This window comes from Pelodiscus sinensis, chromosome 1 (genome assembly GCF_052426305.1).
Source record: "Pelodiscus sinensis isolate ZL-2025 chromosome 1, ASM5242630v1, whole genome shotgun sequence".
Lineage (NCBI taxonomy): Eukaryota > Metazoa > Chordata > Testudines > Trionychidae > Pelodiscus > Pelodiscus sinensis.
This window is the reverse complement of record NC_143052.1, coordinates 128,559,503-128,584,021: the sequence shown is the minus strand read 5'-3', so window position 1 is coordinate 128,584,021 and position 24,519 is coordinate 128,559,503. Positions and strand designations below refer to the sequence as shown.

The window sequence follows — 24,519 nt, the reverse complement described above, 5'->3', positions numbered from 1 at the left end:
AAATTAAAATGCCAACAGTTTAACTTCGGAATATCCATGCAGCAAATGTTGCAGAAAACAATTTTCTGTCTTCTGCACAAACTCCGTACAAGTTATGTTGATAAAGTGATTATATAATTCAGCTGGGAGATACTTTAACTCCTAACTCTGTTAAATTATATCGGATGCGCTGAAGAATATATCTGAAAATTATTTTAGATCAGGGGAAGCAAAACAAGGCTTCTGGGCCAGATCCAGCCTGCCAACATTCTGTGGTCCGTTGGGAGCCTCGAACAGGTTTACTGCCTGCCCCATCCCTGCCCACTACTCAGAGCAGCCAGCTGTGGGGGATCATGTGTTTCTCTGAGTGGCCATGAGCCGGTGGCAGGAGGGAGGTGTCATGTATTGCCCCCACCGTCAGCCCAATCTTGCCACTCTTGTTGGCTGGAAAACAGCCACTCAGAGCTATCTGCCATCTGCTGTTCTGAATGCCATGGAAGGCAAGGAGTCTGCCTGAGTGGCCTGCTGGCTGGGAGACACCTTGATATGCATCTTCTAACTAGTGTCTGTTTCTGGCACCCCAGTCCCTCTTCTATACCTCTACCCCCACATAACCCAAATTCCCTGCACCTCTGCCTCGGGTCACAACCACCTCCCAGGCCTTGCACCCCCTCCTATGCTCCTCCTTCAGGTCAGAATCCTCTCCTGCACTCATACCCATACCTCTTTCTTAGATTTGGTACCCCCTCATGTATCCCATTTCCCTAGTCCAGGTCACAGTTCCCCTCCTTCACCCAGACTCCATCCCAGACAATTTCCTATACTCCATTCCCCTATCCCAAGCTCTCTTCTGCATTTAACCTCACCACCTCCATTAATATCATGGACGAATACGTCTCTTGACCATGTACCAAATTCTTGGAGTTCCCCTCCCCCATCAAAAATTATTGCCTACTCCTGCTTTAGGTAAAGCTCTCTTATGTCTATATTGTATGTACTCTTTATCACAGGTTACTATTGGTTTCCAGCATAGTTACTATGTAGTTAATTTTAAATACATTTATTTGTGAAGAAAGCTCTGATGTAGTAGCTTCTCATTCTAAAATATTTCAAATATTGCACTTACACTTTCATCTGTTTTTTGAGATTAAAATGGTCAAAGACCTGTCATTATGCTCAGGTGATGTAGGTGTTCAATTTTGCAGGTAGCAGCCTATAGTTTTGTAGTGATGGAGTGTTATAACAATATGTACATTCAGGCAATATTTGTTTAAATAATTTTTGTAATAGCTTGTTTAGAGACTACTTTTAAAAAGTAGATTTTTGTAAACTTTTAAAATCTTGAATCTTTGATTTAAAATGCTAAAGGAATCTTGTTAACCATAACATAATTTTCACCATAGTATGAATGTAGTGTAACATTTATATTTAAATGTGGTACAAAGGTGTTAGTTTCTTCACTGCATTAGAATGAGAATTTAGATGTAGAAGTCCAGAGTATAATCCTGGCTTTATTAAATCAGTGTGAGTGTTGCTATTGTGTTGAATGTGTCTGGATTTCACCACTCGTGCATATGCATTGTCTGTCTTAAATATTTTCTTAATATTAATTCCCATGGTATATGGGAATATGCTAATGTTTGAGCATTCTAGTATTAGTAGTATTGGAGAATAATGTTTTGAAATATTGCTCTTAAATCTTAACTAGTTAACATACAAGACAGTAATTCCTATCAGGTAACTATAAAAATGTCATTTTCTGGGAAATTTGTGATGTCTAAACACTTTTCATTTCTGTAGATTGAATGTTTCTGGAACTCATTTAATTTTCATTTTATATACAGCGATGAAACAGACTAATCTAACCACTGGAAAACAGCGTCCAATAAAGAGAGCTCCGTTTTCTATCAGTGCTTTCAGGTGAGAACTAAAGATGGTTCATTGTTGTTTTCATTCCTCTAGTAAGATGAGCCAGAAACATTTAAATATTTCTTCATTATATTTTATCCCTCTCAAATTAAATTTGAGGAGGCAGATTACAGAAAGAAAGCGAAGGAGGAGGAAATCTGGGAGAGGAAGAATAACAAAAAAACATTGCCTTTTAGAGAAATTAAGTAACCTGGGAAAAAAGAATAATTTGCCAAATATATTAAACAGTAAGGCCATGTTTCCACAAGGTTCTTAAACACATGTCCAACTTCAAGCATGTGAGTAATCCTCTTGACGTACTTAAGTACCTTGCTGAATCAGAGTTTAATACTAGAGAAGCATGAAATAACAGCCATGGCCTGAGAGAGGAGTTTGGTCATTATTTTTAATTTTCTATTTTAACTGATTTTAAAATTATATATTAAATTATTTGTATAAATCAACCCAGACTAAGGGGTAGATTTAACTCTTGACCTGCACCTTTTGTAGTTAGTAATTTATACCAATGTGGACATAAATCACTATCAAATCAGAATACAAAGGTGATTTTGGTCCTAGGAGTGCAGTCACCTTGAGTTCTGAACATTTGTCGTCTTGCATTTTGACCAGTCATTAACCATAAACTGTGGAGATGTGTTGGTGTTTGAGGTTGTTCAATAAATAAAATAACATACTCTTTGCATTGCTGTTTCCTTGGTTGTGACCAGCTAGATTGTAGGGTTTTCAAATGCTTTTTTAGAACTTTAAAGCTCAAAATTTCAATCCAATTTCACTGTCCGGCAGAAGTTGTCCAGCATTAGGAACTGTAATATAAACACAGTGTTTGTACACTGAAATTCCAGAAAAGCTTCTATTTTTAATAGTTCAGCTGTTTACAGTTCTTATATTCTTTAATCAGTATAATTCAGTCAGCGACTGTATATATGCAACTTTGGAGCATTTCCCTTATGTGTGTATGTCTTTGGCTCACATTCTGTAGTAGAACATGGTTCTAGTATATCTGTTAGTAAAGCTTCACAGTATGATACCAAAGGAGATGCAGATGTTATATTTCTTAGGTCATTGTATAATTGAATTTGGTATGCCATATGTAATACTGGTCCTTTCTTTTTCTGTGCTGTTATATCATTTCTAATTTTCATTACATTGCCTAATTTTTCTAGTTTCTGTGGCTTGGTATTAACATTTTCATATATGGCATAACTGTTAAAATGATACATCATCATAAGAGTCAGGCCATAATTTTAAAACATGTTTACCTACATTTAGGCATCTATATCCATGTTTAGGTACTTAAAAGAGTTGGTGTTTGGAGATCCTGACCATTTTCCACTCCTGTTGACTTCAGACCACTTAAGCACCCCCTAAATATAAATGAAGATGCCTTTATCTTTAGGAGTCAAATAAGAGTTATCCTTGATATTGCTGGAGTTACTATTTGTGGTATAGCCTGCTGTCCAACATTCTGCAATTTTGTTTGGGTGGATTGCATAGTAAAAGCGTTTATTTTTACTGCAATTTATATAATAGTTTTCAAATTGTAATGATCTACCCAATATTAAGTATGGCTAATAGACCTCTTACTTCTCCCTGCAAATTAAAAATAACTGTTCACAGTTTGAATCCTTGATCAGCATCTGAAGCGCTGTGTCAAATTATACATTAGTAACAAATTCTGTACATAGTAAGAATCCTATTGCAGGAAGATAAACTTTTGGGCGTGATTGTTTTAACTTCTGTTTTTGTGTTTGAAGTTATATCTGTGAAAATGAGGCTATTCCAATGCCTTCACACTGGGAGAATGTAAATCCTGAAGAGCCATATCAGGTAAGATCTATTATGATATAGAACATACAAATGATGAAAGAACATGGACCTCAGTGAAACTATACTAACCTCTCTTTTTCCAGCTTATTCCTTTGCAAAAACAAACAAATGAATATAATGAAGTTTCTAGTCTCTTTGGGAAAACAATGGATAGCAACCGAATTAAAAGAATTCAGAGAATTCAAAATCTAGACTTGTGGGAGTTTTTTTGCAGGTGAGATTATTTCTAAAACAAACATTGTATTAGGTCTGCTAATAGAATAAATCTCTTTTAAAGGCATGCAGCAGAAATATTTAAATGCATCTCATTATAAAACTGTTGGAATACTTTTGTAGGGTCTGCATCCTTTGTGCAACTGGTCTCTTTCTTCTTTTGCGTAATTTGTCCTGATCTTGTATTGATAGTCCTATATCAGCATTCCTATTAAAGATCCTAATTTTTATAGGTTTGGAATTTAATGATACTTCTATAACAGCCATTGGATAAAAATGTTAATCTGCTTAAAACTTGAAAAGCAATTTGAAAATTGAAAAGCACTGTTGCAATAAAATTCCATTTCAGCTGAAGTTTGAGATCAAATATTTTACAAAATTGTAATTTAACCAAAATAGAATCATCTTAAAGGCATGTAAAGCATTCTTTGTTTCAGATTAAATTTTTATTTTGGTCATTGAAGTCAGTAGCTATGATTTAACGTGCATATGGAGCAGGCTTGTGGAGTAAGAAGGTGCCGTTTTTAAAAATCCCTTCTCAGACTAGAAATGCACTATAAATTGAGTAAGCAGTGTTTAAATTTCCTGATTTACCAGTTACAAAAGTTACACTTTGATGTAGGGGATTAAGCACAACAGCATATATTGTAGATTGGCATTTGTAACCTTTGCCATTTACATTATTCCAGGAATGTCATCTGTTTTTTCCAGAGATGGATCCAAAAGCCTTTGTACTTTGAAGAAGTTTGCATCCAAATCTGATATTGAAAAATGTTTCTAATTTTCAGTAGTTGTATGAATGATTTGATGTGAGCTTGTTCATTATTAAAGGAGTTGACTGTCCCTAGCTCATGTTGCTAGAAATATTTTTCTTAATAGACAAAAAAAATACCAGACTTTACCTATGTGTCCTGATCACTTTTCATATATCAGTGCTGTGAGGATTCTTTCAGTTGGATGATTATTCAAAGGCAACACCAGCCAGTACCCTCAGCAGCATATGAAAAGGAAGACTAAAAGCACAGCTACCTTGTCATGAAGGGTGACATTAGATTGTTTTCTAATTTTCTCATTGTGAGCTAGCTAGTAGAGGTGATTACAGCCATTGTTCACAGAACATATATGTAGTGGATCTCAGGATATTGTTATAGTGGAGTGAATGGGTCACAACAGACTCTCTGTGTACAATGAGCTTTCACAGGTTTGTATTTAAGTTTCTAGTGACAAAAAGTATCCTCCTGATTTTGTTAAGTTTCTGACCTTACCATCTTCTCTTTATGAATCGTATAGTAGGGTGAAGTGTCTGCTAAATTTAGCTTTCCTGAACTACTACAACAGTGTTAAAATTTTGTGCTTAATGGAGTATGAAGGCATTATCTAAGTCCAGAAATTACTTGCCCTTATTTTTCCACATCAGGGAAACATAAAGATTTGTATAAAAGTTCCAAGGATGGGTATAGAATATTGGCAGTGGTCTCAGAGGTTCAGCTACTTTCCAGGGTAAAATAAAGTGTTGGGCTTTCTGACCCAGACTGTGGGAGCATCATTTTGAACAAGGGATTATTACCTAGAGATGTCTGTAATGGAGAGAAATGAGTCTCTGGTACTACAGATTCTTTGTTGTATCCCTATGAGCAGAGTTACGGTTCTCTGAGCATATTGTATAGGAATAGTTCTCTTAGGCTATGTCTACACTGCAAGTTTTCTCGGCAAAAAATATGCTAATGAGAGATTCATTTGCATGAGTTGTGATCTAATTTGCAAATTTTCCACCAATCCGTTTTTGCGCCAAAACAGGCAGTGTGGATGTTTTCTTTTTGTGCAAAATCCCCTTTTCCTGCAAGATTGGTATACCTCCTTTTCTGGGTAATAAGGATTTTGTGGAAAAAAGCCTTAGAGAATCAGCAATGTTCGAGCTTAGAGTTATGAAAGTTTAGGTTCTACTATAGAAGTAGAGAAAATAGAAGACATTCAGGTGTTAGGGATTCTGCCACTACTTATATTTCCCTTTTCTAATAGGAATGAAAATGATTGGTCTTTCTCTTTTTGTTTTGTTTTGTTTTTGTTTAACACCTACTTATCCACCCACCCAGACTGGCTCTACGTACCAGCCTGCTCTTATTGTAAATATTAGGGTATGAAATTCACTTCTATTTTTTTTTAAGTATTAGTTTGTGATTGCTGGTGGGAAATATGTATCTTGAGGACATTGATCTTTTGAGTCATTAGAAGCTCACAAAGCGCATGCTCTTCGAGAGATTCTTTCAACCAAAAAACTGTCTTATGGGTTTTTTGCACTTCATGGCACCATCTCTCTTGTCTACTGCACAGTATTGTGTCATTTGAGAATAAAAATTACATCTTATTTTCTTTTCCCTTTTTCAAGCTATATTATTTCACTGAATAGATAAGTAGTTTAATATGAAGCTTGTGTTCTTGAGAGGATATAATTGGATAGTTATTTTACCCTGCATAACATTACCCTCTTCATCATAACTCCAGTTTTGGTTGTTGGCTATTAAAATTTTGTAGAGACTATTGATTAGCAACTTGTTGAACACTGCTATACAGAAGCTATATAGAGCATAGATAATTCACTGTGTAGTTAGATTGCAGTAGCTTTATTTTTCTCTTTCAGTCTGGCCATCCCCACCTTGCTGAGAGTGGTTAGTGATTGATAATTTTATATTTTTGTGCAATTTGAAATAAACTAATAAAATACATCTTTCAGGCCATATGCTGCAATATTCTTGTCTGTCATTCATCTTGTAAATGCACTTCTAAATTCATCAAGGTGATAGAATGGATTGGAATGTATGTCATCAGCATGCTGGTGAACCTTAGTTCTGTATCTCTTTCATCAGACCCACCTGGTATGATTAACTGACTTTCCTAATGTCTAGCTCAGAGTGGATCTTCAGTGAAAATTTAGCACTCTGAAACTTAATCCAGAGAAGACGGTGGGTAATGGAGATAGATTGAGAGAATGAGGGCCAGTGACATCTGTCCATTAAGGGATGGTGTTTACTTGACCATCTGTCAAACATATTTTTTAAGACAGGGATGGTATCTCTGTTGGTGGGTTTGGCTTATAGCCTTCATGCTTTTTTAAAAATAAAACTTTTTGAAGATGTCATATGTACTGAAAATTTCTTACCTAAGTAAATTACTTTGGGGTTTATATGGCAGAGTGGCAATAGTTCTTATTTTGCACCACAGACTTTTTAAAAATATTGTTTGAATACTTCAATACAAAGCACTTAAAACAACAAACGTTTGATTTTTAAAAGCCCTCCTAACAACCTGCATTTTGGTCTTGAATGATTTGCATCCATATATTAAATCCCAAGAAAAATTTCCTTTAATTGCTTAGCTACTGTCCTGCTAAATACCACATCCGTATAGCAATTCTTTATTCACCTAGGCCAGTGTTTTTCAGAGTGGGCCACGAGTTCCCCTTGGGTGCAAACGGCAAACTGTGGTCAATGGGAGCCATGAGGCTCCGGGGCTGCAGAGCCGGTAAGTAAACAAGCTGGAGCAGCCTGTTAGCAGCTTTCACAAAGTGGTCCACAGCCCACTTTGAGGTACACTGACTTAGGCTTTTGTAATGGTTGTTCACCTTTTTCCTTCTTTGTGCTTGTTCAATGCCTAGTCTGTACCATAAAGGATCTGACCCTTGTTCTGCACAGAACTCCTGTTGACTTGAAGAATCAGTGTAAGGCTTGTCTATACAGGCAGTCCCCGAGTTACGCGGATCTGACTTATGTCGGATCCGCAGTTACGAACGGGGCCGTCTCCTTGGTCTCCAGTAGACATGGGAGAGGAAGCAAAGCGGCGGAGCACGCGGGCAGCGGACAGCCCAGACGTGTGTTCTGCCGCTTTGCTCCCCGTCCCCCTAATCTGCAGACCAGGGAGACGGGGAGCAAAGCAAAGCCGCGGAGCCCGAGGGCAGCAGGATAGCCACGGCGCGTCTGGGCTGTCCCGCTGCTCCCGTGCTCCGCGGCTTTGCTCCGGACGCCTGTGGTACAGCAGCTGGGGTGCTGTTGGTTGGTCCCGTGGCAGCACCCCAGCTGCTCTGCCCCAGGCGTCCTGATTCAGCCACTGCTGGTCAGTTTCGCCGAGGAGCGGCGGCACTACTGGACCAACCCGGCAGCACCCCAGCTGTTCTGCCCCAGGCGTCCCCAAGTCAGCCGCTGCTGAAACTGCCCAGTGGCTGACTACAGGAAGCCCCTTCCCCGGGCTTCCTGGAATCAGCCGCTGATCAGTTTCAGCAGCAGCTGACTTGGGGATGCCTGGGGTTCTTAAGTTGAATCTGTATGTAAGTCGGAACTGGCGTCCAGATTCAGCCGCTATTGAAACTTATCAGTTTCAGCAGCGGCTGAATCTGGACGCCAGTTCCGACTTACATACAGATTCAACTTAAGAACAAACCTACAGTCCTTATCTTGTACATAACCTGGGGACTTCCTGTACTACAAAATGAGATCCACCTAAGTTAGATCGACCTACATCTGCCACAGTGATTTAAATTGGCTGTTGGAATCCACACTACTCTGCTTCTACTGAGCACATCCTCAGCAGGAGTGCTTGTGCTGACTGAACTCGAGCATTGTTGAGGCATTGATAGTTGCCCGGGGCTTACAGCAGGAACCCCCTCACCTCCACCTCCATATGAAGATATGGTTCAGTTTCTCAACAGGGAGCCTAACAACTGTGAAATTGACATTCTTGTAAGTTTCACAGCTGCTGCTATTTCACATTTCATCTCAGGCTTTGGGCACTCCATCCGTTGTGCACATCAGGCCTAAGAACAAACTACCATATGGAGTGATCTAATAGTTTAGAATTGATAGCCTGAATTAGTTTGGTGTTTAAGTACACTAAGAACTACTAGTCTCCCTCTTCAATTTTGATTTGTTTGTATTGTGTATATGAAAAATTACCTTTTTTTCACGGTCAGGTGCAGCATATGCTTTTTTAATAGTTTTCAAAATTGTATTTAAGATATATTTTTATTTTGTATTTGACTTACTGTGTTTTAATCAGTATTTTAATATAGATTTTTATAATTTGCAAACTTGTTTTTAGATCTGTGAGACTTTAATCTTTAAACTAAAATGGCTTGTTACTGGGTATTAAAATGTATTTTTTTTATAAAGCCATTCATAATCTTCAACATTTAGAGAGCAACATACTTGATCTTTGCTTTGCTTTTTTTCTTTCTGTGGGTCAGTGTTAGTGTGAAATATCAAAAAAGTGTTTGGTGCTACTAACGCTGTCACATGATTTTAAAAATAGTCACAATTAATCATAGATTTAATAGCATAATTAAGCAATAATTTTAAAATGTAATGATTTCAGTTACAACACAGAATACAAAATGTATAATGCTCACTTGATGTTTTTATTATAAACATTTGCACTAAAAAAAGAAATAGCATTTTTTCAGTTCACCGCATACAAGTACCGTAGTACAGTCTCTTTATCATGAAAGTACAATTCACAAATGCAGAACTTTTGCTAGTCAAAAACAAAAAATAAAATTTCAAAGCCTAAAAGGCAAAACATGAAGAAGCATGCAAATGTTGTTATATCTGGCGCATACTTTGGCTGTAACAGTGCCATGAAAGGCCTGTTCTAACTTTCAGTGACATTGTAAGTAAGAAGTGGGAAGCATTATCGCCTGTAAACAAAACATGTTTGTCGTAGCAGTTGGCTGAACAAGTAGTAGGACTGAGTGGTCTAGTATGAGGTGAATCAAAAAATACTGTTTGTTTTGTTCATTTTTTCTACAGTGCAAATATTTGTAATAAAAATAATATTAAAATTAGTACTGGACTTAGTATTCTTTGTTGTAACTGAATCAGTAGATCTGAAATGTAGAAAATTATTCAAATATAATTATAAATTTAAATGTGTATCATGTCACACTGGCAGTTTTTGTGGGTTTGCAACCTTAGTTTTGTAATGTTATTAACAAAAGGTTTTCCTCCTTGTTACTGTGTGAAAGACAAGTCTTAGAAGGGTAGCTGTGTTAGACTATCTGCAAAACAAGGAGTCTTGTGGTGCCTTAGAAACTAAGGGTATGTCTACATTACAGCGCTAATTTGAACTAACTTATTTCAAATTAGTTAATTCGAAATAAGCTAATGTAGACCCAAAAACTAATTCGAATTAGCGTTTTGCTAATTCAAAATAGCATGTCCACACTGATTGGATGCTAGGTCGCATTTAAGGGCAGGTGAAACTGGTTCCGGCAGGGCATGAGGTCAGTAGTTGCTTTGTGAAGCTGAGGCTTGTGCTAAAGGGACCCCCCTGGACAGCCGGTTCTCAGCTTTTTCGCTTGCTTGCCTACCTCGCTGAGGGACAGCAAAGTGTTTTCCTCTCTGCCTGCCTGTGTCAGTGGCTCCCACTGGGGACACTACTGTAGTTGGCACCATGGAGCCAGAGTTCGCCCTGGGCATGCTGCTCCAGTCTTTGGACTTGCTGCTGCAAGCCTGCCAGCAATGGCTGGAGGCTGCCTGGCACCATCTGGTGCACGGCAGCCTCCTGCTCCTCCCCCTGACCTCCCTGCGTCTGGACACCTGCAGCGACTGGTGGGACCGCATCGTCCTGGAGCGCTGGGGAGACCAACAGTGGACCCAGAACTTCAGGATGAAGAAGGACACCTTCCTGGAGCTCTGCGAGTGGCTCGCCCCTGCTCTGCGGCGACGGGACACTTGCATGAGGCCCGCCATCCCCCTCCAGAAGCGTGTGGCCATCGCCCTGTGGAAGCTCTCCACGCTGGACAGCTACCAATCCATTGGGAACCAGTTCAGCGTTGGGAGATCCACCATTGGAGCAGTGCTCATGCAGGTACGGACCTCACCAATCACTGGGCTGGGGGTGGGGGGAGTTGCAAGGAGGGGATGGGCCGCCCCAGGGAAAACCGGGGGGGGGGGGGGGAGGAGAGGCGAAAGTGCCCCGCATGGGAGGGTTCGGTCTGTCCCGGCTGTACTACACGCCACCTGTGGTGGCCAGGATTGCAGCGAGGGTTGCTTCTGGGAGTGGAGCGCGGGGCAGTACCAGGGAACAGATTCTCCCACGCACCCCTGGGATTCGCGGTTTGGTGTGTCTCTCTGCAGGTGGTCAAGGCTATCAACAGGGTGCTGCTCCGCAGGGTGGTCTGCCTCTCCGAGCCAGACGCAGTCATCCAGGGGTTTGGTGCCCTCAGCTTCCCCAACTGCGGGGGGGCCATCGACAGGGACGCACATCCCCATCCGTGCCCTGGAATACCTGGCCTCCCTCTACATTAACCACAAGAGTTACTTCTCTGTGCTCCTGCAGGCCGTGTCTGACCACTGGGGCCAGTTCACAGACATTAATGTGGGCTGGTCCAGCAAGGCACATGACGCCAGGGTGTTCCGGAACTCCTCTGTGTGCCAGAGGCTGCACACCGGGACCTTCTTTCCCGACCGCCACATCAGGGTCAGGGACATGGACATGCCCATCTGCCTGGTGGGGGATACGGCCTACCCCCTACAGCCCTGCCTGATGAAGCCGTACATGGGACACCTCAACCCCTCCCGGCAGGCCTTCAATGCCAAGCTCACCAGGGGCCTGAAAGCCCGACTTAGATGCCTCCTTACCCGCCTCGACCTTGCCGAGCACAATATCCCTCCTGCGGTGGCAGTATGTTGCATGCTGCACAATGTATTTGATAGGAAAGGGGAAGCTTTCCTACCAGCCTGGATGGCTGAGGCTGACTACATGGCTGGCCAGTACATGCAGCCCTGCACTGCTGCCGTCCAGGAGGCCAAGTAGGGGCCGTCCAGATCCGGGAAGCCCTGCGGCAGACCTTCCAGGTGGAGGAGGACTGAACTCTCCCTGCATGCCCCACTGGGGCCTTCTTGCACCCTTACCCTTCCCCCTCCCTAACCCCCCTTCCTAATGAAAATAAAAACACCTGTTTTGCCAAAAAAAAACCCTCTCTTTATTGTACATAACTGGCGTGGAGGGAGGGAGGAATAAAGGTGGAAGAGGGGAGGGGGGAACGTGAGAGGAGGGAGCTGGAAGGGGGAGGAAGGGAAGGGAAAGCTCAGGGTTGGGGGCTCTGCTTGCTCTCCCGTCTCGCAGCACTGCAGGTGCAGGAGTGTCGGGGGGAGTGGGTGTGGAGGGTGGGGCAGGAGGGACGGGGGTGCGGAGGAAGTGGGAGAGAGAGCAGGGGTGGGAGGAGCAGCGAGAGCTGGGGCGGCCACAGGGGCTGGAACAGTAGGAGGCAGGAACCTGTTCACCAAGGTCTGGAAGTGGCCTCGGAGGGCACGGCCCTGCTCCTCCAAGCTCCGCTGCCGTAGCCGCAGGTCCTCCCGAACCCAGTGGTCCTGGGCGCAGAGCTGGTGCTCTAGTAGCTGCAGGTGCCACCGCTGACAGTCCTACAGGTTCAGGTGTGCCTGCTGGCCCGGGTGCAGGTGGCTCTTGCAGGTGGGGTGGTGCGCCCTGCAGTCTCAGGTGCTGCGGCTGTGGTGAAACAAGAGCAGTGGTCAGTTCTCCCTGGGGACACAGTGGGTGAAACCCAGCCCCCTTCTGCAGGTTGAGGTCGGCATGTGGGGAACGAGCCAGGGCCCCTGCATGACACCCAGCTGCTGCCCCATGGTGGGCAAGGCCCAAGCGCACGGTCCCTGGGCTCCCTCTCCACACCCTCCCCCCCCCCCCGCATACACATAAGGGGAGCATGATGGCACTCACATGTGGAGCCCTCCCCGGCCTTGGACGACTCAGCCGATGTGCTCTGTGGGATGCCTTGGGGGTCCTGGGTCCTGGGCAGGTTCCCTGCAGGCTCCTGGCATCCTCCTCCGTGTCTGGGTCGGGACCCTCTACCCCGGGGTTGATCATCACCTGGGAGGCATGGATGGCATGAGCCCCCAGGATGCGGCCCGGGGCCTTGTAATGAAGGCATGCCTCCGGGTCGGGCCCTGGCTGGGAGGCCCTGGAGTAGGCTTGCCGCAGGTCTTTAATCTTGCAATGGACCTGCTCCTGGGTCCGCATGTGGCCTCTGGTGGCCAGGCTGGCAGCCATGAGGCTGTAGACGGCTACATTCCTGTACCTAGTTAATTTGAACTAATGTCTGTTAGTTTTTGTAGGTAAAACCCACTTCATCAGATAAATTGAAGTGAAAATTACAGAGGCAAGGATAAATATATCTGTATCTATATCTATGTATATACTAGTAGAACAAAAGAAGGGAGTTACTTATCCAGTGTAGGACCAGTGTTAATGAGGCCAATTCAATAAGGGTGGATGTGGCTCACTTGTGAATAGAGGGGAAATTGCCTTGGTAGTCTGATTACCAGTCTAATCCTTCAGTCCTAATTTGATTGTATTAAATTTGCAAATGAATTGCAGTTCTGCTGTTTCTCTTTGTAATCTGTTTTTGGAAAGGGTTTTTTTGTGTAGCCATCCTTGTCTCTAAAATGCCACAGGACTCAGTTGTTTTTGTATGAAAGACAATTAGGGGCACTGACTATACTGAACGCTTTGTCAAATGAACAAAGTAGAAGCAATAGGGGGTTTTTCCAATTATTTATTTATAGTAATGTTAAGTTTTCCTTACAACAATGGTAGGTCCAAGACATTCAGGAGAGGAGGTGTTTTATGTATGGTTTAAAAAAAAAAAAAAAAAAAAGTAAAAGTGTGACACTTTCTCTCTTAAAGACATTTTAGGGTACATCTAGATTGCATTGCTATTTCGGTATCCCGAAATATTCCAAAATAGCAACACTCTAAGGAACACATCCGCTATTTCAATTTTTTTTCAAAATATCGGACACGCTTTTTCGCCATCCCTGTAAACCTCGTTCTACAAGGAATAAGGGATGGCTTGAAATAGCACTTTATTTCGAAATTTGACACCATGTACACGCACCAAATTTCAAAATAGCCTCTTTTTGAAAATAAATTGAAAAAAGGTACGCAATTTACATAGCACAAATTGCATATCTTTTTTCGATTTTAGAGTTCAGTCTAGACGTAGCCTTAGTTGGTAAACTGAGAGCTATATTTGAGAAGCAGAATCAACTGTAGTTACTTCTCTCAAATTCAACCGTTGCAGTATCATTTTTCCCCTCGGCTTCTGTGTGACTCCAGTTTGATTACAAAAGATTTTGTAATGCTATGGTTATTTTTGTAGGAAAAAAGCTCAGTTAAAGAAGAGACGAGGTGTCGCTGTCATTAATGAACACATGTTATTTCATGGCACCAGCAATGAATTTGTAGAAGCAATATGCATTCATAATTTTGACTGGCGAATAAATGGTATACATGCTGCTGTGTATGGAAAAGGTAAGAGGTAATGATTACTGCTTGACTATCACTAAGTACTTGAGTAACATATTTCTTTTGCTCTTCTCTCTAAATAAATCAGAATGCGTGTCTCAAATGAATTTAGGTTTGTAAGACATTGCTGATGGTCTGTGGAGAACTGTTTAATCTGGCTGTTCCTGCTAAATGTGATTTTAAAAAGACAGTTACAATATACAGTATGATATAAACTATTTCTGTAATTGTCACAGTTGGATGTTATGCAGTGCTATGGGAGAAGATAGTCCCATGACCTGTAGATAAATCATTCATGGAGTAATTTCCCTACTAAGATGTGGTTCACACTGAAAAACCTTCAGAATCACTGAACTAGTATAATTCTTACAAGTGCTGTTGATTGATTATGAATATAAAACTGAAGTGTATGGCCTGATTCAGATCTTACACCATTTTGATGTATTATGGAATCAGAATTAGACCCCCCAGATTTCACAGAGAGACTTGTCATTGGGTATAATTTTTGCTGTTTGTTCTTTCAGGGACCTATTTTGCAAGAGATGCATCATACTCCAGTCGTTTCTGCAAAGATGATATGAAGCACGGAGACACTTTTCAAATCCATGGTGTCAGTCTACAACACCATGTGTTCAGAACGTATAAAGTTATGTTTCTTGCTCGTGTTTTAACTGGAGACTATGTCATTGGAGATTCCAAATATATGAGACCTCCTTCAAAAGATGGAAGCTTTGTGAACTTATTTGACAGCTGCGTGGATAGTACATGGAATCCAAAGATCTTTGTTATCTTTGATACCAACCAAATCTACCCTGAATATTTAATAGAATTCTGTTAAGTTTTGCCAGGAGACAAACTGAGCATTAGGTTGGTTGTGATGGATGGTCAGTATCTTTTTGCAAAGGAAATATAACTTAAAAAATGTGTAAATACACAGTGGTGAGAACAGGCATGGAGATGTGAAGGAAAATCTGGCTTACATCTGTAAAATCCTTTTGGCGTAAGGTTGGTTGTCCATTTGTTGGTCCTGTAAATAAAACATTGATGCTTTTCACATGTAGGGTTTATAAGAAATTTTAATATGGCTTAGTTAAGCCTTAACTTACGTGGACATTTAATGTCTTCAAAGGATTCTTACTGCTATACTTTTTTAAAAACTACACGTGTATTTAATCTATGTCTAGAAATATATTTATGCATATGATACAGTTTGTGTACATGTGAATAATCTTTTATAAAGATTTTATTTATAATTTTACAAAATGCAGGGGGCTTAATGGTTATTGGCATGCCGCAGTATGCATTACGTGTAGAGCGGAGTTTAAATCTACCAAACAATACATTTAGAAAAAGCAAAGATGTGGAATCAGTCTGAACCATCTGCTGGGACTAAATCTAGATACCTGTATCTCATACTGCTTCAAGCAACCTGCAATAATGTTGCGCAACCTATAAGTGAAGTCTGGTTGTGACAGAATGAGATATCTAACAGCAGTTGCAGTCAGTAATTAGGTAGGTATTTAACCTTAGAGTCACGTTCTAGGATCTCTTGTGTGATCTATAGATTTGTTTAATAGTAAACTGTGTTTTGCATCCCTCCCCTTTTTGTACAAAACTCATATATAGCTGTCTTCTGTTTGTATGCTGCTATCTTTTTAAACTTTGGCTGCAATTTTAAGATGCACACAGTGTTCATCTGACTTTGCTTCCATTGAAGCCAAAGAAAGTTCATTGATTCAATGGAAACTAAAATTAAACCAGAATGGAGGGCTTCTAAAAATTCCATCTCTTAATTGTTCCCTGTGTTTCATGAAAGATTTCATTAATATTTATTTGTGTTGGTTTTATGTGAAGCAAGTTTTCTTTTCGTTTGCATAGATGCAGAGCATGAGCTGGTTTTGTCAGGTAAAATCTGATTGGGGAAAGAGAAGAGGGACCAGAAGTGGCTACAAGAAGAAAGATCAGAGAGATCCAAGTTCCTGAAGAATGCGGACTGAGTACTGCTTTTGAGGTGTTAAATGAGAAAAACTACTTACATTGGCTCTCCCTAATGAGACTTCCTCTCTGGATCGCTGCTGTTGGATACTTGCCCTGTTACACAGACCTTCGATATACTAAACATTGTATTTGCTCCCTCCAGTGCTAAACATGCACAGCCTGGCACTATGATACAGCTAATAGTGACATGTATTCCCTCCTTCCTGTGTTTTTTATCTATGCCTGTTCATGAAGTCTGTCAGTTCTTTGTGTTCTTTTTAGTTTCTTAAAAACTTTTCCCTGACTTATCATCTTCAGCTGTCCAGGGAATTGTTTCCTTTTGTGCATGTACAGTGCCTAGCACAATGGCCCTCCTGAGTATGAGCTCTGGGTGTTACTACAAAAACAACATATGATTGATCTAGAACAGCAGAACTTCACTAATCCACAGGCTTTGTAATACACATGTGGAGGGGCACACATAAATGCTGCATCTACACTATGAGCTACAGGTGTTAGTCCCTGCTCATATACATGTACTTGAGTGAGCAGGAATATAATGGTATAGCTGTGGTAGCAAGCCTTGCAACAGTAGAGGAACAACTAAGCCAGGCCACTGTGAGAGCAAGTACACAAGAGGAGGGAATAGCTCATAGTTATCCCTCCCAACTTATCAGAGATTTGCTGGCAAATACTGTATGGTGTCTTCATATTAAGTCCTCTTTATTTTTACAAAATATTCTACAATACATGTATTTGGATATGGTGAAATTATAACAAGTCAAAATTTTAAGAAGTTGTTCCCTTTTGTTTGTGCACTCACTAGTTTTAGTAGGGCCTTTTTGGCTAGAAGTAACCAACACATTGGGTTTTAAAAGGTGTTTGGTTGCCATACGTACAATATCTGCAGGAAATCAACATGATTTGTGATTACCCTGCTTTGGCTAATTTATACCTGTATTATTTGTCCACTTTTTATATGTGTGTGTTTGGGGGGGGGGGGGGGGAGAAGGGAAGGGAAGAGAGGAAGCCTTAATCTCACCAGTCCAGAGTGCAATTGAAAGAATTTTCAGCCAGTGTTCATTCTATCAGTTTTTTTGTGGAGAATCATCTTCATCTGCATTGCTAACTCCTGATAGCTGTTTCACCAGGTAGGCAGCTAGAATGCAATGCATCAGGCTCTAGCAATGCTGATTGGTAGTTCTTAGTTGTAAATCACAAGAAGGAAGTCCATGACTGCAAGAAGGAAGTCTGTCATTTGACTGAAATAATCATCACCCCTGAGAGATTCTATTTTGTGTGTTTTCATACAGAGTGTCCTCCAGATCCTTACCATGTCCAGTTCTAGCTATCATTTTTCAGAGGTGACAGCTAGAGATTTATACTGTCTCCCCTCTGGAAGGGCCTTCTGGTACCTAGATTTTCCTTAGCAAACACTATGGCATTGAGGCAGTTGGTGCAGCATGTCCCATGTACTGGTTCTCACTGGGCTGCCTTTGGGGCTATTTGATGTTGAGAAAACATTCACCCTGTCCATTTGTCAGACTTCCTGCTCAGCTTCTGACTCTCTTGCATTCTTCCATTTTTTTTATCAAGCACAGACTGCTTTATTGTGAGAAGGGTGCTAATCTTGGCAGTAACTAAACAACTGGTAAATTTTCGAGGAATTATCTACCTTTGATCATCCACTAGGATGAATCTCAGGAAGCACTGAGTCCCCAGTAGAATTTTGAGAATAATTAGACAAAAAGAGAACATTGGGTATGTTTGATGTCTAGGTTGATACTATTAATTAACTTGTGAGACTGACTTTTTAAAAGCTCTGTTATGCAATATGGCTACCATACATTTTTACAAATGCAAAAAAAAAAAGTGCATTAATATATAGCTCTTTGAAGGTCTAAAGTTGCTACATGCCTGTCAACATAATTCCTTTCTTTCTTTAAGCAGGGGCTCCAGATTGAGTTTTGGCGCAGAAGAAAGTTTAGTGAAAGAAATGTGACCCAAAGCAACAAGTACAGGGAAAAGACGGAGGGGAAGACTAACTGAAGAAACAAAGCTTGGAATGGGTGATGTGACAATAAACTAAAGATGGGGGGTGGAGAGTATAAAGGAAAAGTGTGACAAAGCCCTCCTTTTAACTTCTCCCAAACCCATCTCTTTGCAGGCTTTCTGAATGCTCCACTCCTACCTAATATGCTTTGGTGGAGACGGAGCACTACACTGGGAGCCAGGAAGCTTAATGTGGGTCTCACCATATATATCAGGTAAAGAGCTCAGAGTAGGTTAAAGACTCTGATCTGACCAGGAGAGAAATCCCCCATGGCAGGAGCTGGAAGGCTATAATAGATCCCCTTTCAAGAGATTTATTAGGGGCAGAGCCAAAAAATGTGTAGCTGCCATAATTTAAACCTCCTGCCCCCAACCTGGGCTGTCTGGATTACACTGGGTGCCTGTTGAGTCCTCTGCAGCTGCCAAAATTGGGAACATTGAAATCCATCATCTCCACTCACCCTGTGCTGTGAGTTCTGTACTGAGCAACATGCCTATGGCAACATTAAGTACCCATTTTGATCATTCTCAGAGGGGGAGCTGTGTTAGTCTGTAGCTGCAAAAACAATGAGGAGTCCCATGGCACCTGAAAGATTAACAGATTTATTTGGGCATAAGCTTTCCTGGGCAAAAAACCGCTTTTGACAAAGAGGATTTTTGCCCACAAAAAACTTATGCTTAAATAAATTTGTTATTCTGTAAGTTTTCATGGGACTCCTCCTTATTAATACCCATTTTATCACTGTGTCATAATTGACAATCCTTGCTGCTGAGAAGTAAAAACAATTCTGTTTTATATTAGGGAAGTCAGAACGATTGTGATGACGTTCTAAATGTTTCTGCTTTTGGAAGGGCCAGTTCTACTTACCCGTGAATGACACTGCTTGGAGAAAGTATTATTATTAAATTAAATAATTAGCTTGTGGTGGTGTACAGCTTAGTGGGCAAGGTCGGTCCCTAAGAACTTATGTCATAAATATGATTAATAACAGACCAATATAATAAACTTCCTCTGGCTGTTTGAAAAAGTTCCTACCAAACAAAATTGTAAGATTATCAGTTTCCCTCTGACCCATGAGCCCTTTAACAAATACACTGCATTGTAGCGAAAGTGAAATATTGTATAGAAACTCTAATTTATAAGTCCCATACCACTTTAGAAACAACCTCACTAAAGTCCTATGACATAGGCAAATAGTAGAGTGACCCTTCCACTCTCCCTGCAATGCCACCATTTTTTTAAATGGAATACAGCGCCTATACAATCCAGCAGAGTAGTACTTTACAGCAGACTCACTGGATGTAGGCAAAAATACTGTTTTCAGTACAAATTTCTGGGGTGGTTAGATAGAGTATATAAAAATTAATTTTTACGATACACCTCTTTTCTTAAGATCTTTAATTACAATATGTTGGCAAGACCTCGGGTTTATATCTTATCAAAAGGACAGCACCTCTAGCAGTATATAGCAGTGTTTCGTCTAGTGTGTCGTGGAGAACAACAGAGGGTCTTTGGTGTTCCTCATAAAAAAAAAAATTGGTGTTTCTTGGTCTTAAAAAATTTAAGAAACACTGGTATATAGTGTGCTAAAATGAAGTCAGGGTTAGTACAGGCTTTAAGGGAAGAGTACCACTTATTGAATGACTGATACTGCTAGATTTTCATAGAATCTGTTCTATCCATATAATGATCCAGTTTACTTGGAAAAATCTGAAGGAGTATAGTTGCAAGGTGAGACATGAATAAAAAAATGTAGATAAACTCAGCACCTGATGGAAGTCTGAGTCTGAATGGGCCCTGAGAGAAGGGGAACAGAGCAGCATGAAAGTAACAAACTAGGTGACATTTGAAGAGGGAATATTCTGCTTTTTTTTCCCCAGTATTATGAGGGGGTATAAATTAACCATCTGATCTACTGTGGCTTATGTAATTTTACTTTGAAAAACTTAAGTGGGAACAAGCTGTTTTTGAGCACCAGAAGCATAAATGCACTTTGAGGAAGTTTAAAACAAACAAAACTAGCAGGTTTTAAAACAAACGGAAGTTTTTCTTCACAGTGCACGGTCAACCTGTGGAACTCCTTGCCAGAGGAGGTTGTGAAGACCAGGACTTTTAACAGGGTTCAAAAAAAGAACTAGATAAATCCATGGAGATTAGGCCCATCAATGGCTATTAGCCAGGATGGATAGGAATGGTGTCCCTAGTCTGTCAGAGACTGGGAATGGGTGACAGAAGAGGGATTGCTTGAAGATACCCTGTTCTGTTCATTTCCTCTGAGGCGTCTGGCATTGGTCACTGTCAGTAGACAGGATACTGGGCTAAATGGATCTTTTGTCTAACCCAGTATGGCTGTTCTTATGTAGGAACAGCTCTGGGGCATTGAGCAAAGATGCTGGGAAACAAAAGGCCATATCATCAGGAGGGCCAAGTCTTGATTTTTAAGTGTTGGTTTACATAAAATTACACAATATGTTATTCCATGTCCTTTAAGTTACTGAAAAGAAGTGCCAGTTTATTCAGTAACCCTAATTAACTGCACAATATTGTGCCAGTTTTAACTAATTACAGATAAAGTGCTTGGATTTTTTTAAAAACACTTTCTAATCCAAATCAGTGTATTAAATCTTTGTGGTTATTTTTTGTATATTAAAGACTGATTGGATTATACGAGTGCTTCTGGTATTATTTAATACAGGGGTCGGCAACCCCCAGCGCGTGTTCCACAAGTGGCACATGAGCCAGTTTTCACTGTGGCGCTCGTGCTGTGGCTCCAGCCTCAGCTGCGCAGCTGCAGTAACAGCTCCGGCTTCCTGCTGGGGTAGGAGAGACACGTGTGTCCCTGGTGCTGCCCCTGCTTGGCCTGGGTGTGCAGCTCCCGGGAGCTAAGGGGTTCACCCCTTCTCCCAGCTACAGGCTCTGCTTCGGGAGGGGGCGGGGCTAGGCCTGGGCCTACTATGCAGAGCTGGGGCTGGGCAGCCTGCACATGTGGCACGGTGAGACCCAGGCTGCGCCATACTGCTCCCTGTAGGCTGTGTGCAGGGAGCCCCTTCCCCAGCACTCCGCTGCTCCTGGATGGGCTGGAGCCAGCTGGGGCTGGGCAGCCCTGTGCTCTGCCTGCCCTAGCAACATAGCCTCAGCCTGCAGGCAAATGGCTGGGCGGGGTCAGGTAGGGAAAACACTCTGCACCCCTGCTCCCCCCAGCGCTGCTCCCCTGGGGCTGCGAGTCCCAGCGCTGCTGTCCTGCCAGTGGGGGTGGAGGGGTGAAGGAGGATGTGGGGGCAGGATGAGAGGGAGCCAGGGATTGCACTGAGAGGCATAGAGCAATGCAGGGAATCAGGCTGGGGGGACCATGGGGCTGAGGGAAGATGTGAGTGGGGGGGGGGGTCTATACTTTTACTTTGCAGTAGCTGCACTTTCCTTTACTCCCTACTTCTTTGCCTCCCTCCCCAACTAGCTATTTGGCTGTATTATCACCCTTCCACCTTTTCTGTGTTACTCCTCCTGCCCCAAACTCCCTCTCATCACCCCTCCCCTTTTTCTGCCACCAAACTCCCTTCCAGACTCTGCCCTCCTCACCTGTCTTGCACCCCACCTTCCACCCAGATCCTAATTTATTTAAATTCAACCGTTCTCCCCAGCTGCAGCACTAGCAAAATGGCGGGGCGTAATTATGTAATTAGTGGTGAGACCATCCTGGGAGAGCGGCACAGCCCAGAGCAGGAGGGTTAAATCTTGGCATGCTACTTTGGAGAGGTTGCTGACCTCTGATTTAATAGTTCCAGTGCTGCTTAGTTAAACAAATATACTCCCAAATTTCCCAAATCGTACCTTATTTTAAAAAAAAAAACCTGATCAAGGCAAAGTCACAATAAAATGTAACATATTGCATTATTACTCATTCAGAATCAAGATAATATTCAAAGAACCTGATGAAAGATTGAGGCTTGCTGGCTAGGAGGCAGTCTAAGTATGCTAATAGTAGTGATCAAATTTTCTAATTGACTATCTTCTCTTGTGTGTGCACTTGATGTGAAAGATTTTCCATTACAAGGATAATCTATATTTTACCATAATTCCATAGAAGTCAATTTTTTTCTACTAACCAATAGCAAGAGCTGCTAACATTAAAAAAGTAGCTTCGGGGCTAGCTGAGTTAGTCTGTACAGGAAAAACTTAAAAAACAACAAATGGTCTGGTAGACCTTTATAGACTAACAAGACACATGGTATGAGCTTTTGTGGGCACGGTCCACTTCTTCAGATGACCAGAGTGGGCTGTGCCCACGAAAGCTCATGATACCATCTACATGTTTTGTTAGTCTATAAAGTGCTACCAGACCATTTGTTGTTTTTTAAGTTTATTCAAAAAGTAATTTGTTTTAATTTAAAATGTAGATCCTTTACTGGAGCATTAAATAAACTGGTCAAGGATTCTCTAAGAATCTGGGATTTTGAGATCAGATTAATCTCTTTAATAATCTTTTCCCAAATAGTCTAATGCTTGGACACAACCACCACATGTGCAAGTCTTTCCCCTCTCTCTCTGCAACTCCTCCAATAGCAAAATGATGATTGCTCTTAATGAGTCAAATGCCACCTTAGTACAGCAACTAAAAAAGTTTTCTTTGTTCTTCAGATGCTTGGACATGAGCATGTCCATTCAACATAGGTGTGTGTGCCTGCCACATGCACCAGTGCCAGAAGTTTTTTCCCTATACACCACCCATAGGGACTAGGGTCCCAATAACCCCCTGGAGTGGTGCATGTATGCTGTGCTATGTAGGGTACCCCTTGGTCTCTCCTCAGTTTCTTCTTGGTGCCAGTGCTTGGAACAGTATGCTCCAGCCTAGACTGCAAGCGCTCCCTTTGCACCCAAGTTCCCCATTAACAAACTGCGAAAGTACCTTTGAGCTGTTAATCTTCTACCCCGTGAAGACTCTGCATGGGGGACGGGCATGCCCCGCTCCCCTGCCTTTGAAGTTGGTGCTGCTGGTTGCAGGCCCATGCCAGTTAGCAACCCGCATGCTGACTGTCTATGCTTCCTGGGGGAAGGACGCTTTTTGAACAAGTGTCGCGTTTGCGGGTCCTTCCGTCCCAGAACTATTAAAGAGCGTAGTATCCGTCTCAAGGTGCTCTTAATGGAGTCTACACTAGTCCTGCAAGATCAACTGTTGGACTCGGTACTAATGCCTTGGTGCACAGCACACTGCTGACATCGACGGCTCAGCACTGTTTGTCGCCTATGGCCCTGTCTAAGCCTGTTAGGAAGCCGGGCAGAGACAAGTCCCCTTGCAAAGATAAGGTGAAGAAAGGTGACCAGCAAGTGGACAGGCTAGACACCTCAAAAGGCACTGAGCCTAGCATCCAGGTCGCTATCGTTGTGTTGGAGGTTTGTTTCCCCTCCATGCCGGAGGCCTTCCAGGCCGTGCAGGACATAAGCCAGTACCACCCCCGATGCCAACAGGGCTCCGGCACTGGGGTAAACCACTGTTTGTATCCTGATTTCCAGGCACAGTCCAATCCCACTTTTTTCCAGTGTCCAAGAGAAGAGCACTCCAAAGTCCCCATAGGCATGATGCATGATCTTCCACGTCGCTGGAGTCGATGTGCAGACCTGTGCAGACATGCACCCCCTGGCTCCAGAGGTGCTGAGGAGATAGTGACTCTCCCTATTCGCCGCACCACCAATAGAACCCCTCTCCACATACGCCGGCACCTAGCCTGTCCAGTCATAAAAGCTCATCCTGCTTCTGGTCCCTGTCCCAGCACTGGTATGCTGCCCTCGATCTCAAGGATGCCTACTTCCGTATCACCTTCTTTGAGGGCTACAGGTGCTTCCTGAGATTTGTAGGTGGAAGGAATCACTTCCAATTTGTGGTCCTGCCCTTTGGACTGTTGATGGCCCCCAGGTTTTTTACCAAATGCGTGTCAGTGGTGGTGGTATACCTGAGGTGTCAAGGTGTTCAAGTGTACCCTTACTTGGACAACCATACTTAGTCGTCAAAGGCCCATCAAGGCAAAAAGTCCAGCACAACATCTATCTCCTCCTAGACACATGCCATCAGATAGGCCTGCTAATAAAAAAGAAAAATCCCTCTTGGTACCTACCCAGAGGACATAGTTCATAGGAGCGGTTCACTCCACTATGGCCAGAGCATCGCTCTCGCAAGGGGAATTCGAGGCTCTTTTGACCCTCATGCATCAGTTCACGATTGCCCCATGTCTACAATG

General features: G+C 42.3%; 2 protein-coding genes across 6 annotated transcripts in view; both read left to right on the top strand.

Annotated features, from left to right (window-relative positions):
* The window catches only part of PARP11 (poly(ADP-ribose) polymerase family member 11), a 31,850-nt gene extending 10,893 nt beyond the window's left edge, over nt 1-20,957 (top strand). Inside the window, exons 4-9 of one of the 5 annotated variants that reach the window (XR_012896408.2) lie at nt 1,824-1,899; nt 3,663-3,735; nt 3,819-3,949; nt 14,114-14,265; nt 14,784-18,305; nt 18,404-20,957. Coding sequence is in view for 4 of the 5 variants with exons in the window: in XM_075900611.2 (XP_075756726.2) it covers nt 1,824-1,899; nt 3,663-3,735; nt 3,819-3,949; nt 10,539-10,803; nt 11,275-11,751 (1,022 nt within the window). In the remaining variant the exon portion in view is untranslated. Of the gene's footprint in view, nt 1-1,823; nt 1,900-3,662; nt 3,736-3,818; nt 3,950-10,538; nt 10,804-11,072; nt 11,987-14,113; nt 14,266-14,783 lie in introns of those variants that run through there. The other 4 variants (XM_075900618.2, XM_075900611.2, XM_075900601.2 and 1 more) reach the window with 4 other exon arrangements.
* CRACR2A (calcium release activated channel regulator 2A) overlaps nt 18,266-24,519 on the top strand; it is a 124,454-nt gene continuing 118,200 nt past the window's right edge. Inside the window, exons 1-2 of the mRNA XM_075900589.2 lie at nt 18,266-18,305; nt 18,404-18,503. The gene's annotated coding sequence lies outside the window, so the exon portion shown is untranslated. The remainder of the gene's footprint in view (nt 18,306-18,403; nt 18,504-24,519) is intronic.